The 17,390-nt window shown below is 45.2% G+C and overlaps 1 protein-coding gene across 5 annotated transcripts in view; it reads right to left on the bottom strand.

The window, feature by feature from the left end:
- Positions 1-6,910: 6,910 nt before the first annotated feature.
- The window catches only part of GRK3 (G protein-coupled receptor kinase 3), a 124,424-nt gene continuing 113,944 nt past the window's right edge, over positions 6,911-17,390 (bottom strand). For 3 of the 5 annotated variants that reach the window (XM_087424036.1, XM_087424038.1, XM_087424039.1), the window contains 4 exons: positions 16,854-16,990; positions 15,140-15,220; positions 14,383-14,496; positions 12,314-13,516 (listed from right to left, as the gene is read on the bottom strand). In XM_087424036.1, the coding sequence (XP_087280162.1) occupies positions 13,355-13,516; positions 14,383-14,496; positions 15,140-15,220; positions 16,854-16,990 (494 nt within the window). In that variant the 3' untranslated portion in view covers positions 12,314-13,354. Of the gene's footprint in view, positions 10,487-12,313; positions 13,517-14,382; positions 14,497-15,139; positions 15,221-16,853; positions 16,991-17,390 lie in introns of those variants that run through there. The other 2 variants (XR_015549964.1, XM_087424037.1) reach the window with 2 other exon arrangements.

The following is a 17,390-nucleotide window of genomic DNA, read 5'->3' on the forward strand; positions in this document are numbered from 1 at the left end:
GACGAGGTCCCATTCTTCCCCAGGCGGAGTGTGCCTTGGCAAAGCCGACCTGCCTCGGGTGGGAATTTCACCATCTTTGGAGCTTGCCTGGTCTGACTGTTAAGTCCTGGGTCCGGTCCTCAGTTTTCTCTCCCTCCTACTACAGCCGGAGCCCTCTTTGTGTGCTACCAAAGAGACCCCTGGCTTCCACACTTAGTTTTCAATGGGCAATTAATTTCTCTCTGCTCTTTATTATCTTTTTCCAAAGCATCCTTTGAGCTTAGCAATGGCCACGCAATTCCATTATCCATTACTATTTCTCCCATTTTCTCAAATGCTTGACAGGACACACCAGCCAATGCATCCCCTTCCACTGGGCTACCCTCCCAATTCACCTCAGTTGGGAATTTGAATGCTGGGACCCTTTCTGTGAACCAGGGGCTATCTGCGTTCACCCGTTACCACTGGTTTCCACCTATGCATGGGCAGCCGGGCAGTGAGTGGTCCAGCTCCCACATCCCAGCTTAGCACCTACTTTCTCCAACCACACCTGCTACCAACAGTTGCAGATTGGGTTCCCCGGGAAGCAGAGTCTGAGATAGAATCTAACGAACAGATGTTTAAGGAGTGCCCTTGGTATCAACACTTATAGAAGGATGGAGAAGGAATCAAGATTGGGCGGAGGGAAACGTCTAGCTGTGACGAAGACCTGAAGACAGCCTTGGCCAACCCACTGGGACCTCTGGAGCCAGGTTGGGACAAGCTGGCCAGGCCTTCGTACCTCTGTGTCAACTAGCCATTGGATGTGGGCGCCCCGGGAAGGGCATGACACGGGGCGAGGCAGCTCTCTATAGCTGAGGCAGCCGTGAAAGGGCCGATGGCTAATGACTGCACCCCTCACAGCTGAGACAAGTCCTTCATTGATGGAGGATCTAGACAGCACGTGACAGTACCCACTACAGACTCCCCGGCCCAGGTCATCCATGACCACAGTCTGCACCAGGGCTGCTACCCAGATGGCGGCGGGTGGATGCAGTGCCCATCCCCACCCCTGCACCCACTGGCCAAGGCTGTGGGCAAAGTTGACTCTGAGCTGAGTGAGAAGCCCAATGGCAGGGCATTTCATGTCACTACCCCCCAGTGTCTCATGGATTGATCTGCTTTCTAGAAAAGTCTGCCAGATACATTAACACCAAGAAGGGGTGATGCAGGCATCAGAGGAAGCTCTGGGCCACGTGAAGGACGAGGTCCCCTCTGCGACTTGAACAGTAACACCTGCCCCTCCGCCTTTGGGGCTGGCATTACGTTCAATGTCACTTTGTCAAGCTCATCTCCTGGCATGACAATGAGCTTGGCCACAGCAGCCACCTGGCAGACCTCATGGTCTGCACGGCCACCCAGGAGTTAGAGCCTTGGCCACTAACCCTGGCAACAGCCTTTCACCTTTGCGGAGTCCCCGCCCCAACTTGATCCCCAACACACTGAGGATCTCCCATCATCTACACCAGGGCTTCTCAGCTGGGGGTGGTTCTGTCGCCCAAGGGACATTTGGCAATGTCTGGAGACGTTCTGGGTTGTCAGGACTCGGGTGGGGGGGATGCGCTGGCATCTAGCAGGGAGAGGCCAGGGACGCTGCTCAACATCCTACAATGCACAGGACGGCCCCTCCACCCCGACAAAAGTTACCTGGCCCCAAACGTGCTGCAGCTGAGAAACTCTCTTCCACACAGTTCCCACCCCCGGCTCCTGAGGAAAGGGAGGGCCGCGGCCTCTCACCATACTCCACCAGCACTGTCGTCAAGTCTGCACCATGCACATCGGGGCGGGATTGGGGAGGAAGGATGCGTGTATTAGTGTGGCAGTCACAGCAGAAAAGACATTCTCGAATGGGTTAATACGAGCAGAGTTTAATAAAGAGACTATCTACGAACATGGACAGAGTTTAGGGAAACCAACAAAGAGCGTGCGGCCCTCAGAGGCTGGCGGCAGGGAGCCTCTCCCAGCTCTGGTCTGATGGAGAAGGAGTCGTGTGCCAGCATAGCTACAAAGCAGGCTGGCCGACCAGAGCTCTGGCTAACAGCTGTGGGAGCAGCTGACCCCGGGTAACCTGGACGGAGGGAGCCTGGGAGTAATACCCCAACTTCACTCTCCACCTGCCCTCTGGTCCCCTGCAGTGCTCCCCTTTTCTGAACCTAGCCAAAGTCAGATACTAAGGGAGCCCGCTGTCCAGTCCACATGGACCATATGGACCAGCAAAAAATAGAAATAGATTACACGAGTAATGCAAGTTCATCGTGAACAAGCTAAAAGAAAATAAATCACTCACGATCACCCAGAGAACTCAATCTCATTAATTCCAGGCAACCACTGTTACCAATTACTTCACCTTCTAGACTTTTTTCAATGCATACACGCATTTTCCAAAATGGCATACACGTGGTGGTCTTGTGCCCTGTTCCGCTTAATGTATTGTGAACATCTTTCCACGTCAATATTCTTCTAGGCCCAAGATTATTTAAAGTGTCTTAAAATAATCTACTAAAAATGTTCTCAAAATAGTACCTTTGACTTCTTGTACAGGAAAAAAATGTCGAATGTATCGCACACACATACAAGGATACACACACAGCATTAAGCATGGGCTACGAGAAACACAATATGGTACACACGCCTTCAAACCCTCTCTCTCACCCAGATATAATCACTACTCTGGATTTTCTTTAATCACTCGTTATTCTGATTTTTCCATTGACCATTCTCTTTTCTTTCAGGTTTATCATCTTTGTAGGTATCCCTAAATAATATATTACTTGGTTTGCCTATTTTGAACTTTGAATAAATGGAATCATAGTATACATATTATTCTGTGATTTTCTCTTCCTTCACTCAACATGATGTTTTGATGTTGGTGCACGTACCTGTGGTTTATAAATTGCACTGGTGTGTGGTACTCAGTTGTAGGAAGATGCTGCATTCATCCATTCCGCTGATGGACACATTTTTGTCTGTTACTACAAACAACGCTATAATGAATATTCGTGTACACATCTCCCGGCTTACTTGTGTAAAAGTTCCTCTGAGAAGATACATACACAACTAGAAGTGGAAACCACAGGTCATAGGGTCTGCGCAACATTCACCTTTTCTAGAAAATATCAAATTGTTTTGCAAAGGGCTGTAGCAATGTGCACGGCAACCAGCAGAGATTACCAGCCTCTCCACATCTTCACCTGCACTTGGAAATTATCAGACTTTTCATTGAAAATTTTTGTCTTTCTGAAATGGAAATCAGTAATTTTCAGTTCCCTGCTTACTAATAACATTGTGCATCTTTTAGTGTTTCTGGGACACTTATATTTCCTTTTCTGTGAATTGTCTTTTCATGCCTTTGGCCCATTTTTCCACTGGATTATCTGACTTCTTATTGATGTGTGGGAGTTCTTCATATGTCATACATACTAGTCCTTTGTCATACGTATTGCAAATCTCTTCTCTCAGTTTCATGGCTAGTCTGAAATCTATGCGTCTTTTTTTTGGGGGGGTAGTGAGGTGTCCGTTTTACCATGGATTTTTAACAAATGCTGGGTTTTGTTTGTTTGGTTGGTTTTTTTGGTGTGTGTGTGAGGAAGACCAGCCCTGAGCTAACATCTGATGCCAATCCTCCTCTTTTTGCTGAGGAAGATTGTCCCTGGGCTAACATCTGTGCCCATCTTCCTCCCCTTTATAGGGGACGCCACCACAGCATGGCCTGACAAGCAGTGCGTCGGTGCGCACCCAGGATCCGAACCTGAGAACCCTGGGCCGCCGCAGCGGAGCACGCGCACTTAACCGCTATGTCACCGGGCCGGACCCTATGCGTCTTTAAATGAACAAGAATTAAATATTTACGATCTCCTTCCTTGCTTTCTTTTGGATCAAGACTTTTTCTTTCACATTTTCAATCTTTCTCTGTACTAGTTTAGAAATTATTCACTATATCTATTCTTTTAGTGGTTGCCGTAGAATTCTCAACATGCCATGTTAACTTAAAGCCTAAAAGGTCTCCAGATTTTACCCAGTTGACACTTGTTAACAAAAAGAGTTGTCAGGCAGCCTGAACCCAGACAATGAGAAAACGCATCCTTGTTTCTGCGGTTACTATAGCTCACGTTCATTACTGGAGCTCCCCGCAGTGTTGATCTCTGGCGAGAGGCTAAGAGTTTAAACCTTCAATTTTGAAATTTGATGATGAACCTTGAGACCACTTCCCCGTGAAATGCTCGGAGCAACTCTAAAAAGCCTGAAAGGGTCGGACGCCTGGTACTTCCGTCTGTGACCCCATCTTTCCGGCCCGGCCGATAGTGAGCCCACCTGACAACGTGAGTATGAAAAGAGGGCCCCACAGAACCAGCAAAGGAAAGTTCAGGAGCTAGATGGCTAGGCCGGCCCCGTGGCTTAGCAGTTAAGTGCGCGCGCTCCGCTACTGGCGGCCCGGGTTCGGATCCCGGGCGTGCACCGACGCACCGCTTCTCCAGCCATGCTGAGGCCGCGTCCCACATACAGCAACTAGAAGGATGTGCAGCTATGACATGCAACTATCTACTGGGGCTTTGGGGGGAAAATAAATAAATAAAATTATAAAAAAAAAAAAAAGAGCTAGATAGCTGAGAACTGAAGCTGTACGGCCAACCACTCCTCTGCCAGCTGGAGGGGACACTCGGAATCTGCTTCTCCCTCAAGAGGCACGACCATCTGAAAGCAGCGTGATCAAAAATTCCTTCTGTGTCAGAAACCCGCGCGCAAAGCTAACTGTTGAACCACAAGCGTATCCCCTCGCATGCAGTTCAAGGCATGGTTGGTGTAAATCTACACTTTTAAGCACATTTCAGTGATGTAACCCAAAACCCAGCATTTTTGTTACTCAAGACCTGCACTGAGTGATGGAATGGGCATGTTTTAAAGGCTCCAAGAAGGGCAGCGCCTCTGGTCCTTCTGCGCTTCCAGGAGGCTCCCAGCTCTGCGTTTCACTCCTGAGAAGAAGGAGCAGGTCCTTCCCATGTGTGGGCTTGCAGACGTGATGGGACCCCCGAACCTGGAGCTGTGAGTTGTAGTCTACAATACACTGTTGGGGATCCACAAACAGTTCAAAATATTAATAAAAATAAAAGTGAGTCTGTATTGAGTGAAGATTGTCCCACCCTGTGCTGAGCACTTTGCATGTTTCAACTTGTAAGTCCTCGGGAAACCTAGGACGGATATGGGGGGTGTGTTATCATCACCCCACTGCAGAGACGAAGTCATACAGGCCCCGAGAGGTGAAGTAGCCTGCCCACGGCCACCCCGGGAGTTAGTTGGGGATCCCGGCTCAGCTCCTAGACGAGCTGACTCCACTGCCTTCCCCCACACGCCACCTCCAGGCAGGGACGTAGTTTACTGGCCTTCAAATCAACACTGCATCTGTATCTAGAAGGGTTAACTGAACAACTGGGCATTTTACTCAGATACCAAAGTTAAAGAATAAAGGTAAAAATGTAAAAGCCATTTGGGATATCCATAAATTAGGCAAAATGTCTCCTTGCTGCGATTATCTGCCTCCCATTTTGCCTGTTACAGATTTGTTAAAAGGAGCCACTAAATAAATTCCCCCTCATGGACGTTATTGATTACGTGCACTTCCAAAGCTGCATATGTGACTGCAAAGTCAAGGTGCAGGGGTTTATTTGGTTAATCTGATCCCTGGACAGAGCCAGCCTGAATAATTTGGACCGAAAACCTTTTTCGATCTCCAGTACCCAGACTGGTAAAGAGTGGCTAGGGAGAGAAAGCCGTGCAGTTGTTCGATTCCTCTCCTTCAATTCAACACGTGGCTCCTGCCCAGGTAGCCCAGAAGGGGCTCCGGGCCAGGGAAGACACGGTTTACAAGGGAGAGTAACACTGTCATCCATGAGGCAACGTGGGAGCGACGATGGGACACGGAGGGAGAGCATTTCCTTTCTGCTCTCCACGCACAGCCTGAGTCCCTCACATTCACCCTTAGTCAGAAACTTGGAGGATGTTGGCTAAAGTGGTCCTTCAAGACCATCAGATTCGTCTCTCTTAACTTAGGGACGAGAAAAACGAGGACCAAAGAGGTTGCCTGAAGGGACCGTGTGGGGAAGAGAGTCCCCAGAGCTTATCCCTCTCCTTCTGGGTACCAGGGAGTGACTGGTCTCTGCAGCTCTCAGGAGCGTGCTCGGTTATGTAACGCATCAGACCGAGCGCTCCATCACGCTGCCCTCTGTCCGTGGAGTGGCCTCCCCGCTCCACAGCTGGGTCTCCTGTCAACTATTCGGTTAAACAGTTCTCAAATCACACACACAAACACATTGCAGGGGAACTGGATGGTCAGTCGTGACTTCCTTCTTTCCCGGACTAGCACGAGACAGGAGGTGCTTCTGGCTCAAGGTAGGAAATGCCCAGCCCACCCTCCACCTGCGGACCCACAGCAGGCAGTTCTGCCCAGGCAGTTGTGGCCCTGGGACCACCACCTCCTTGGCTGTCTGGTTTAAAGTGACACGCACCACAGGGTCGCTCAACACGTCTCTGTGGGCGCAGGTACGGAGAGTGAAGGGTCTTAACTTTGGGAGGGACTCCAAGGTCACCCCAGAAGTACACTGGGGAGCCTGGTGTAGCTCCTAGACAAACTGGAGATGAGATGGATGGACCTCCCGGCTTTCCATACTCTTTCCTGGCAACATGTCTCACAGGAGGCACAAGCAGTTCTGAAACTGTGATGTCCACGAAATCAGCAGAAACGCTTGTCTGCAGCCCCCTTCCTCTTTATGGTGTCAGCCTCTGCACGAATTTTCCCCAAAGTCGGGATTCTTTAAAATGAGTCACATCCTGATGTCTTAACAGCTTGATAAAGAAATACAGTTTTTAATTGGGGGAAAACAGCACACTGAACTAGGTATCTTTGTACAGCTTCCTTTTATTGAGATTTATATAAGCAATTTACCAACAGAGAAAACCAGCCCAGCTGCTCCAAAATAACTGTCAAGGATGGAGATACTAACCAAGGGGGACACACCACACGCAGGACGGGTGACCGCAGACGTGGAACAGCATCTCACATGGCTTACTATTTCAGACGTGCACCAGCAAATGCACACGGAGAGAGGAGCATACCCCTCCACTGGCACAATCGATGTGAAAAGAGATAAAAACAAATGATAATTTTATAGGTCCAATATCTAGATTTACAATATCTAATTCACTGGCTTCACTGTGTATACCAATGCACAATAGAAAACTGATTTATTTCTTTAAGGGTATTAGACTTGGCCAAGAATGTAGTAAATACATTACTACATTGATGGCTAAGCAACTAGGAAAACAGGCAGAGAAAAACCTTAGCAGGTAAGGAGGAACCCCTCGCAGGGACCGACCTTCATTCTATCTCACATAAGTCCTTCATGGTCCACTCCAAACAAGACTCTTGTAAAGTTTTAATCATATACGAGGACATTTGCCTTTATGACCCCATTTTCCAAACCATTTTCAAACAGCGAGGGGGAAAAAGTCACATTTAAATGTGCCACTCCTAGAAGCGGTGTTTTGAAACACAGCGGGACATTTAGAAAGAATAGTGTCGAGTAGGAACTTTTCATTCACTACTTGATAAATCGGGTGCAATAGTTGAGTCTTGAGGTGATGGCAAGACTGACTGTGGGGATTTGGCACAATCGGAGCAAGAAATGATGCTCTGTGGGTGACCCTCAGCTCCGGAAGGACAGCCATACAGACGGGGTGTCCACCCGCCCCGCCCGCCGGAGCCCCGGGATGATGCTGTGGCTTTAAAAACCAATCGACGTCGCGGGAGAATTACACCGAAATGTTTCCTTGCAATTCTTTTATAATGTAGCCAGTCTAGAAGAAAGCATTCTGGGTACCTGTCAACACGCAGGAGGCCTTCTGAAGAGGTGGATGAAAACAGTATTTCATAACAAGTTCTCTGCAGATGTTAGCAAAAGCATGTGCCTCTCCGCACAGACCAGAGGAAAAGCTATTGTCGAAAATAGTCCATGGCCGTGAGAAGAGATGCTCGCCCCACGTGGCTATACGCAGTACTTCAATTTTATTTTACGAAAAACAGAAAAGACTGCCATTTCTTTAAATAACGAACTATACAGATAAAAAGCAGAATGATAAGGAATGTTTTTGATGAAAACAAACGTAAGGATTCAATAAATAATATAAAAGGTTTTTGTGCTAAAATAGAACTCGGTTTATATATATCTGTAGCTTAGCAATCTTTATGTTACCCAGAAAAAAGCCAAATCTATCATCATTAGTTAAAACATAGAAAAATACAATTTAACAATAGAACTAAAAAATGGCCAGTGTTTAGCTTATAAACCACATATAGTATATACATCATGGAACATAATCAGCTGAGAAACAAATTTCAAGTCCTTTGTAATAGGAATACACGATTAGAAATATTTCTCCATTCCCTACCCTCACAGCACAGACATTTTATGTGAGGATAAAGTGAGCAATGCAAGCACAGTTACCAGTTTTCAGAGAAGATTTTGAGATTGTTAGGGACAGGAGAGTTGACTCTACTATATGAGTTATTTAACTCTAAAATCCAGGTTTCTCCCTGTTTCTGATGAAAATGCATATACTGTTAACCCATTTTCTGTAGTGTGCGTTTTTTTTAAGGAAAGGCAATTTAAAATTTGGGGTGTTGGGGCCGGCCCGGTGGCGTAATGGTTAAGTTCACGTGTTTCACTTTGGCGGCCCGGGGGTCATGGGTTCGGATCCCAGGCACGGACCTACACACCGCTCATCAAGCCACACTGTGGTGGCATCCCACATACAAAGTAGAGGAAGACTAGAATGGATGTTAGCTCAGCGACAGTCTTCCTCAAGCAAAAAGAGGAAGATTGGCAACAGATGTTAGCTCAGGGCCAATCTTCCTCACCAAAAAAGAAAATTTGGGGTGCTGCATTTATTGATCAACGCTAGCCCCGCCGCATCAGGAGCACGGCCCCAGAGTCGGCGAGGGGGCGGGCCATTCATGCCCTCCCAGGCCCTCAGAGGCTGCCAGAGTTACTACCCCTGTTACTCTACTATTAGAACAGCTCTCATCTCTGAGGACACAGGACATCTAAAGTCCATTGACTTGAGGAAATCGAGGAGTATCATTTTAGAGTTCAACTTTCATTAATTCTACAGTAAAATTTTTTAAAATGTTGCCTGGATAAAAATATTCAAATTAACATGAATCTAAGTAATTAATTCAAGCCTCTCGAGTCCACCTTATCCGGGAGGGAAATCATGTTAGATCTTTAGGAAAAAAAATTTTGAAAATTTAAACGATTAAAGCTCCCTCTAGAAATGGGTGTGGGTCCTGTTATTTACTAGAGGTTTTATTGCAACTTCAATGGATGTGCAACAGGGCCCGAACTGACCAACAGGGCAATGTACCCACAGCCACCCCGACCCCACCTCGGCCCTCCAGGGGCTGCAAGGTGCACAGGCAAAGACTGGGTGCTAGCTCCGGGTCCCACGCGCCTTCCCCGGGGTGAGGGGGGGGGTGCTGGCTGACATGCTGCAGCCGCCTAATTTCTACAGAAAGTCCTGATGGAAAGCAAATAGCCTCTAACAAGTCCAGTAGCTCCATATTGAAAAATAATGTGATCAAGCCTGACAATAATTACTATTCAACTCCTCTGTTATAAGGGGAAAAAACCAAAAACATCAAGTTTAACTCAGTCATTTCCTGGGTAGTTTATGGTGTAAAGGGACTGATTTTTATCAGCAAATTAACTCCTTTCTTCCTTTGCCCCATTTCTACCACTAGTCTTCCCCCCTCCCAGCCATCACCTGTCACAGACCCAATGAAGCCCAACTCCTCTCCAGGCACAAACAACGTGTCAGTCCCCTGGGGTGGGGAGAAGTAAATTCATCCAGCATCTCTGAACGACACAGAAACACTTCCCTGAACATATACAAGAAAAAACTACACATGATTCAATCATACAAGACAAGGCTTATCTTACATCAGCACATTTCAAAGTATTTTTTATGGCTTTACATCTTGCGGAAAAAAGTCCAACTTTGAGAATTTCGTTTTCTTCTTGGTATGCTAACATTTTGAAACATTGGAAAAATCAATTCCACTGTCGAGTCAAACCTTGTATTGAACTGGCTTAACTATAAATTCTGAAGGAAATGGAAAAAATCATCAGGAAAAAAAACCACACTTTGATCTTTTTAATCTAGATAAATCGCTTTGTCAATTGGTAAGCAATATCTTTTAATGGCCGCTGAGGGCCTTAAAATAATTGCTTCTAACATCCGTATGGCATATTTCACACTGCAAATCAAGCTGAATCTTGCTTAAAATAGATCGTTGTTTGTTGTTGTTGCTGTCTTTATTTTTTTTCCAGTTTTGTTGTTTTCTATCTTGAGCAGAAAGCTTCCTTTCCTCAAGATGACTCAACATTTGGTCGCTTCTTTATAGATACAGAATTTGAGACTGTAATGTCAGAAAATTCACCAATTAGAGGCAGAGAGGCGAGACATTTGCATTAGCAGTGAAATGATGCTAATTTCTAGAAGTCTTGCTGAAAAATCATACTTAAACATGATACAGAAAGAAAAACCATGAGCCCCAATAACACGAGGGGATAAATGCACCAAAGAGAACGTTTTAGGTTAAAAAAATAACCTTGGCTTCATGAAAGTTTTTAATTTATTCCATATATGTTACATAGCAGCTTAAAGTAATCTATTATTTTTAGGCTTTGTTTATTGATTCCTATGAATTATGAAATCAAGACTTATGACATAATTTTATAAAAATAATATCAACTTCACTTATATTCTTTGACAATGTTAAAATATCCTACTCATATAAATCTAAAATAATGAGAAGACTTGTGCTGAATTTTACCTTTTTTAATGGTCAAACACAGGAAAGGTCAGACTGAAAACCTAGAACAGCCACACAGACCAAGACTTCTAAACCAACCAACTACTGCGACCACGCGGGCGTCAGGTGCAGGCCCAGAAGGGTCCTGGGAGCGTCTTCCATCTGGTAGCAGAAACACTGACCCCATCAGAAGGGCTGCAGGCACCAGTTCCGGTGGAAGCCCGGCCCCTCCAGGACTGCCAACCAGACCCCACACACCCGAGACGCCCTCATAAGCCGCTCATCCCCACCTCACGGAGCACCTGTAATAAACCGCACCTATGAAATGTACTTCTCGGCCAAGTCCTTATAGATCGAACGTGAGTGGGGGAGTGTACAAGTTTACTGGGAATAAGTTTGAGGCTGAAGGACTCTCAGGATATGTTCCAATTCATATGTCTTTTCTAAAAGAAAGATTATGTTCTACTCCAGGGCAAACATTATATTCTTTAAAGAGATGCAAATTGGTGTAGCTAACGCCCTGGGTGTGACACGTGCGAAGCTAAGCCCAGATCCTGAAGGAGCCCCTGTGCCTTCCCCACGAGGCCGTCACTCTGTCCCACAGAGGCGTGGGACACAGCGACTCCTAAACCTGAGTGCTAAGCATGAGGGAGCTGGCAACGGAGCCGGTAACCACGTAGTCACAGCTGTCACCAGCCATGCCTGGGAGGACGCGTGCTCTTCATGAAGGACATCTGCTTTGCTGCCTCTGGTGGTTTTCTGCTTTTTGGTTTAAACAGAATTTGAATCCTAGTCTTCCCTTTTAAATCAGGGGAGTGCGTGTAAATAGTACACCCCTCCCCCATACCGAAAGAGCAGATAACAGAACACATATGTTAATTTCAACTCCAACTAGTAGCTGAGATGGATGGTGACCCTCAAAATTCCTTTTCCGAAGTAACACCTATGAAATAAAAGACTCTTCAGTAATTATCTTCCAAACTCTCAAAATATAATTTCATTAAAAAGTTCTTACTTTTCCAATGAACATAGCACATGAATATAAAAACAAAGATTTGGGACCACTAAAAATATCGAGAACTGGATGCAAGTAATTATGATGTCAAGTTAGTATATTGTTAGTAGTTCACTTAGACACATACAATAAAATTGCACTAAGAATAGGATAGATATGTGGACTTATAAAATTACTGTATTTTTAGTCTGATGACACGGAGGACTTTGCCGGGAAACATGCTGGTTCTTTCAACCCAGCATTTTCCTGGGACATGAGAAGGGCATGGAAAGCAACGGGAAAAAACCAACCATGGGAGAGGATGCCACCAGGATGAGGCAAATGGCCTCTAGGATCTAACGCAGCCCTGTCACAGAATCACCCCCCAGTGCCGTGTTACCCCCTAACGACAGACGAATGACAACACAGAGTCAATATACAGTTAACCCTTTTTGATACATTCATTCTCCAGCATTCTTTTTTTCAATAAAATTCATTTTAAATTATACTAAAATGGAAAACAGAGCAATTCTTTCCTTCCTTTACACATCTATTACTCATCTGTTTCCTGAGGGCAGGCAGAAGGGACCAGAATCACTGTGTCACACAAGTGCTTACTGTTGAAACCCGAGACAGACTCACCCCCAAGTGTCTGTGCACACGCAGACAGGAGAAAGTGCTGTGGTTTACTAGAACATTCTTGAAAATCGCTTTTTCCCTGAAAGTTGGAATTCCACCACCTCTCCTTCAGAATCACGGTAAACCTCTCCAAGGATCCACTGCTGAACGCCTTCCATTACGAACGTGCCCTCCGAGGGTATGCGCCCTCTGTCCCCAGGGCCTGGCAGCTCCCTGTCAGGGGCGGGCCGGGGGGCCCTAGTGCAACCTTTCCAGAAACCATCTTCCGCTTTCAACCCCAGGACAACAAGAAGTCGGTTTGGAAGTGCACAGAAGAACACGTGGCTGATCTCCCATCCCCCAGGCGTATGGAGCAGAGACACAGAAAGTCAGCAGCAGTTTTTCCAGATCAAATATGACAACACTAGGGCAGTCCATCACCCAACACTGCAGACAGGCAACTTCCATCTTGGCAAGTCTAAGACATGTTTGACATCAGCCATACAAATTGAAGTGCCAAGTAGGAATCATTTCAAGTTCTAGGTTCGTATATACCAAAATAGGCGTGTAGCGAAGAAAAGAAACTCTCATGTCCTCAGTAGTTTCGAGTGTGGGCAGACGCGGTGGCCGGGAGGCACTCAGGAGGGGAGGGAGGCCGACCCTGAGCCCGAGCATGGTCACGACCCCTGTTCCAAGCATCTCGGCGTCCAGGGTCTTCCCAACCACAGAAGAACCCGGAGATAAGTGAACCCAACCTCTCATCCTCAGGCTTCTCCAAAGGCTCCATTTCTAGGGCTGGAAACAGCTGCTGCGGCCTTCCTTGAGGCATGTCGTCCTCAGAAGCCTGCCCGTCCTGGGGGTCAGAGGCCGTTGCTGTTCCTGTGGCAGAGGGGGGGCTTGGATAGCTCGACCACGCCCACTCGAGGTTTGTTGAGGAACTTGGGGGCGCGCCGCAATAACTGCTGGGCCTCCGTGAACGTCTCTGTCAGCTCCTTCTTCCACTGCACAAACTCCGGGTCGCTCTACACAGAGACACAGAGGGACAAGTCACAACAGCCTCCCATCCAGCCAACGGACGTGGATGCCTCTGGTAACTACCAGCGTCCTTGGAACCCCCTGTGAAAGCACATACTATTTTTCTGCCCCACCGCGGGGCCATCAACCGGTGGGTCATGCAGAGACCCCTCCAGGGTCTCCGCAGAGAGAAGACAAGGGCCATGGTAAGCCCTTCAGACGATCCTCATACAAGCCCACCAGGAGAACCACCACCTTTAGTTTCTTTAGACACTGCCTCTGACTTCTGATTTCTAAAACAACTCAAGTCTAAAATAAGCCATGAGTAGTTCTGAGAAATTAAAAAGCACCTCCGTATGTGCCATGTAGTAATGAAGTTATGAAATACATGTTTTTGTATCTACTACTGGTTTCTCTCTCAATATGCTCTTTAAAAACACACACACCAGAAGAAAAGTGCTCAGGAATTACATCTGGGCTACAATAGAACTTTGGGGAGAGAAAGATGGCATTTCTCCAAGAGGAGTCACTTCGGTATCTTATGTTTATTTAAATATACAAACCTCAGCCTCTAACATGCTGAAAGATAAGCTCTGGGAAAATTACGTAACAAAATTCTAGCCCCCTATTACATAATGGACCAAGTTTCCAGATAGAGTAATCAAATCATTTCACGTACTTCCTCCTCATATTGTCTAATATTTGCTTCTTTAAAAATAACTGTTAATTTGCTGAGAACTTGTGCCTTGGGGCTTTCTTGCAAAGTTTCTAAGTGATAAAGCATAGAGGAAGAAAATCATCGGCAGCCATCTTTGCTGAATATTTATATAACTGTTCTAACCTTTGCCTAAGAAAAAAATACACGAAAACTCACCTCACATTGCAAGACAAATTGCTTCCCTCCTTTTATCCGCAACAAAATGCACTTTTTGTCTTTAATCTGAGTTTCTTCCACAGACAGAATCTGTTCCATCGTGAGTAAATTTTGCTAACCATAAAAACAAAAAAATGATTCATTACTTCACGTTATTTCATGATTTCTTCAGTTAAATGAATAAATAATACTCAAAGCTATCAGCTTAGAAAAAGTTAAAAAAAAAAAACAATATTGGCATTTTTCTTTCTTTGATATTCTGGAAGTGGGAAGAAATGGCCGCAAAAGAACACATAGAAAAGTTCAAATTATAGTATTTCAAAGAAAACTGCAAAGAAAGGAATGTCTCTCCAAGGCAAAACAGGAAAGCTGTTCTCTCAACACAGAGTGGTTTTTGGACGATTATGAACCACACGGGTACCTTCCACATCACACACTCATCCGAAATCCATCAGTACGCTTGGGAGGGCACGATGAAGCGTGACATGGGGCTTCCATGAGCAAAGGTGTGGGCTTGGCTTCTACCCCAGCAGCTGTAATGTTTGGTAACGCTAGCTTGCAAGCCAACGATATTCTGACAACATCAAAATGACGTTCTAAATACAGGTGACATCCTTAAAAGACTGTCACACCGGGTCTATAGCATTATTGCCTAAGGTGAATGCTATAGCGTCATGGGTACCTTACCATTTTATGTTTTTTTGGATAAATACTCCAGGAATCCTAAATGAAAAACAACACCATCATAAACTCTCACCTTTTCTTTTTCTTTATTTATACTTATGAATCCAGCCATGCATATTATGTAGCTTCTTGAACGGAACACTAAACGTCGACTCTTAAAACAAAGATAATTTATTGCATCTGATGTTAAACAGAGGAAGACTTTTTTTTAGCTTTCAAATATCCTGAAAAGTGAGACAATTTCCTTTCAACGTGCACAACAGTGACCTACCAGCAGAGAGCATAATAAATGCATAATATGCCCAGGGCCACTCATCATCTGGAAATATTATATATTATAAAATAAGATATATATGAATTATAACTCAGATGCTGGTAAATATTATATAATATAAAGTATATTATAAAATAATAATATAAATATAAAAATATAAACAAAATAATATAATACATAAATATATATAAAGAAAATTAAATATTTATTTTATATAATATTATATATTTTATATATTATATAATACCTTCCAGCACCTGAGGTATAATTCAGGACCCCCAAAGAATCTTACTAATCATAGCTCAGATCCTAGATGTATTAGTTTTTAGAAAAGGACTTCTATAGACGCACTAGTAATAAGAGATCTTGTTTACTGGTAAAGAATGCGGTAACAGGCAACAGCAATCGCTCCTAATTAAATGGCATCTTCACCAAAAGGGATTTAGAAAACGCATTCCCAAGTCAAATAGACAAGATTCAGGCTTACGGCTGTCCACACTGCCCGCTGGCGAGCTGACGGCAATACCCCACAGATCCAAACATCTACCATGTTGCTAATAATCAGGCCCGCTGTCCCACTCACCATGACTAACCTTCCCGCCCCAAGAGCAGACACATGCCTTCCACCTGGGTGGGCACCTGCCATGGTGACAACCCTGGGCTCCTCACACAGCAGGCGCATAATAAATGCTGCCTGACTTGCTAAGAGAGACCATGTGGATCAGAAATTTCTTATTATCTTGTTCACAAACATTAGCCCCTGAAAGGACCTGAGAGGGCAGCTGCATCCTCCCATCTAACTGTATGAAATCCACCTAGAATTTTCCAACAAGGTGGAGACAGAAGGAGGTATGGCTGGGCGACCTCGCCACTGTGCCGAGCAGCACGGCTCATGGGGGAGCCACATGATGGGGACGCCGAGAGCACAGGCAGACCCCGGGCGGATCACCCGCCACGCGCAACTGTCCGTCTCTAAGCGCTGGCTCCCTCTTCATAAAACACAAGCTGGACCCTCAATGGTTGCTAAACAAATTAAATGAGTTTGTTTGTTTTTTTGAACAACACCTGGTCAAAGATAAATATGCAAAAATTGTAGTAGTTGTTATAATTTCTATTTCTTCTATTTTACAGATGAGGAAACTGAGGCTTAGTCCCTGTCATGTGCTCAGAGTCCCAGAGACAGCGAGCAGTGGATTTAAACGTCTCTGTCTGACTCCAATGTCCCAGGGTTTTTTTTCTTTCTGGATCTACGCAACCGCTCTCCAGCCTTCTTCAAACCTGGCTGCTTCTGACCTTGGTGAAGGGCACGGTCTATTTTCAGATATTACAAAACCCTCCCTTGACTCAGAAGTTTAAAAATTAAAATTTGAACGTTAAAATCTGATGTATACAGGTCAAAATAGATATACAGAGCTTAGGAGGATACTTTATAAAACATGCCAGCAATCTGAAATCACCATACGACAGTCAACAGAACGAAAATAAGTGCGTGGTAATGCCGCTTTACGCTTACCCGGGACTCGCCCTCGCCTCTCCATTCCAGTCTGTTGGGGAAGAGGTAAAAATATCGCCGCTGCCACTGAGTCAGGAACGGGTTTCCCAGCTTCAGCAGGTACCCGTGCATGATGCAGTCTCTTCCCAGGGCGTAATCTGAGGAACAGACAATAACTCTAAGTCAAACGGGCTCTGAAACAGAATGTCTCTACTATTCTCAGAGAAAAAGAATTCCATACTTTTGGGAAAAATCAAGTTTCCATAAATATAACACATTTCAGAAACCATTACTTCAGTTTTTAAATGCATGTGTACCAGGACTAAAGAACAGGTTTCTTCAGTTCTCGACTAACATATTAAATGGCTGTTGCTCAATAATCTGATAAATTCATGATGCTCATAAATTGCTTTGAGAGGGCAAAAGTCTGTTTCCAAACTAATTTTTTTATCATGTTTAATGAGAACTGGAGAAGAGAGAGTAATTAAATAAATTCAATCTACGCGCAGAGTATCTCTGCCTTCATGTGGATTGGGGATCTGCCTTTAATCTTATAAA

The sequence above is a fragment of the Ceratotherium simum genome, chromosome 35, assembly GCF_057802395.1.
Source record: "Ceratotherium simum simum isolate JZ-2026a chromosome 35, ASM5780239v1, whole genome shotgun sequence".
Taxonomy (NCBI): domain Eukaryota; kingdom Metazoa; phylum Chordata; class Mammalia; order Perissodactyla; family Rhinocerotidae; genus Ceratotherium; species Ceratotherium simum.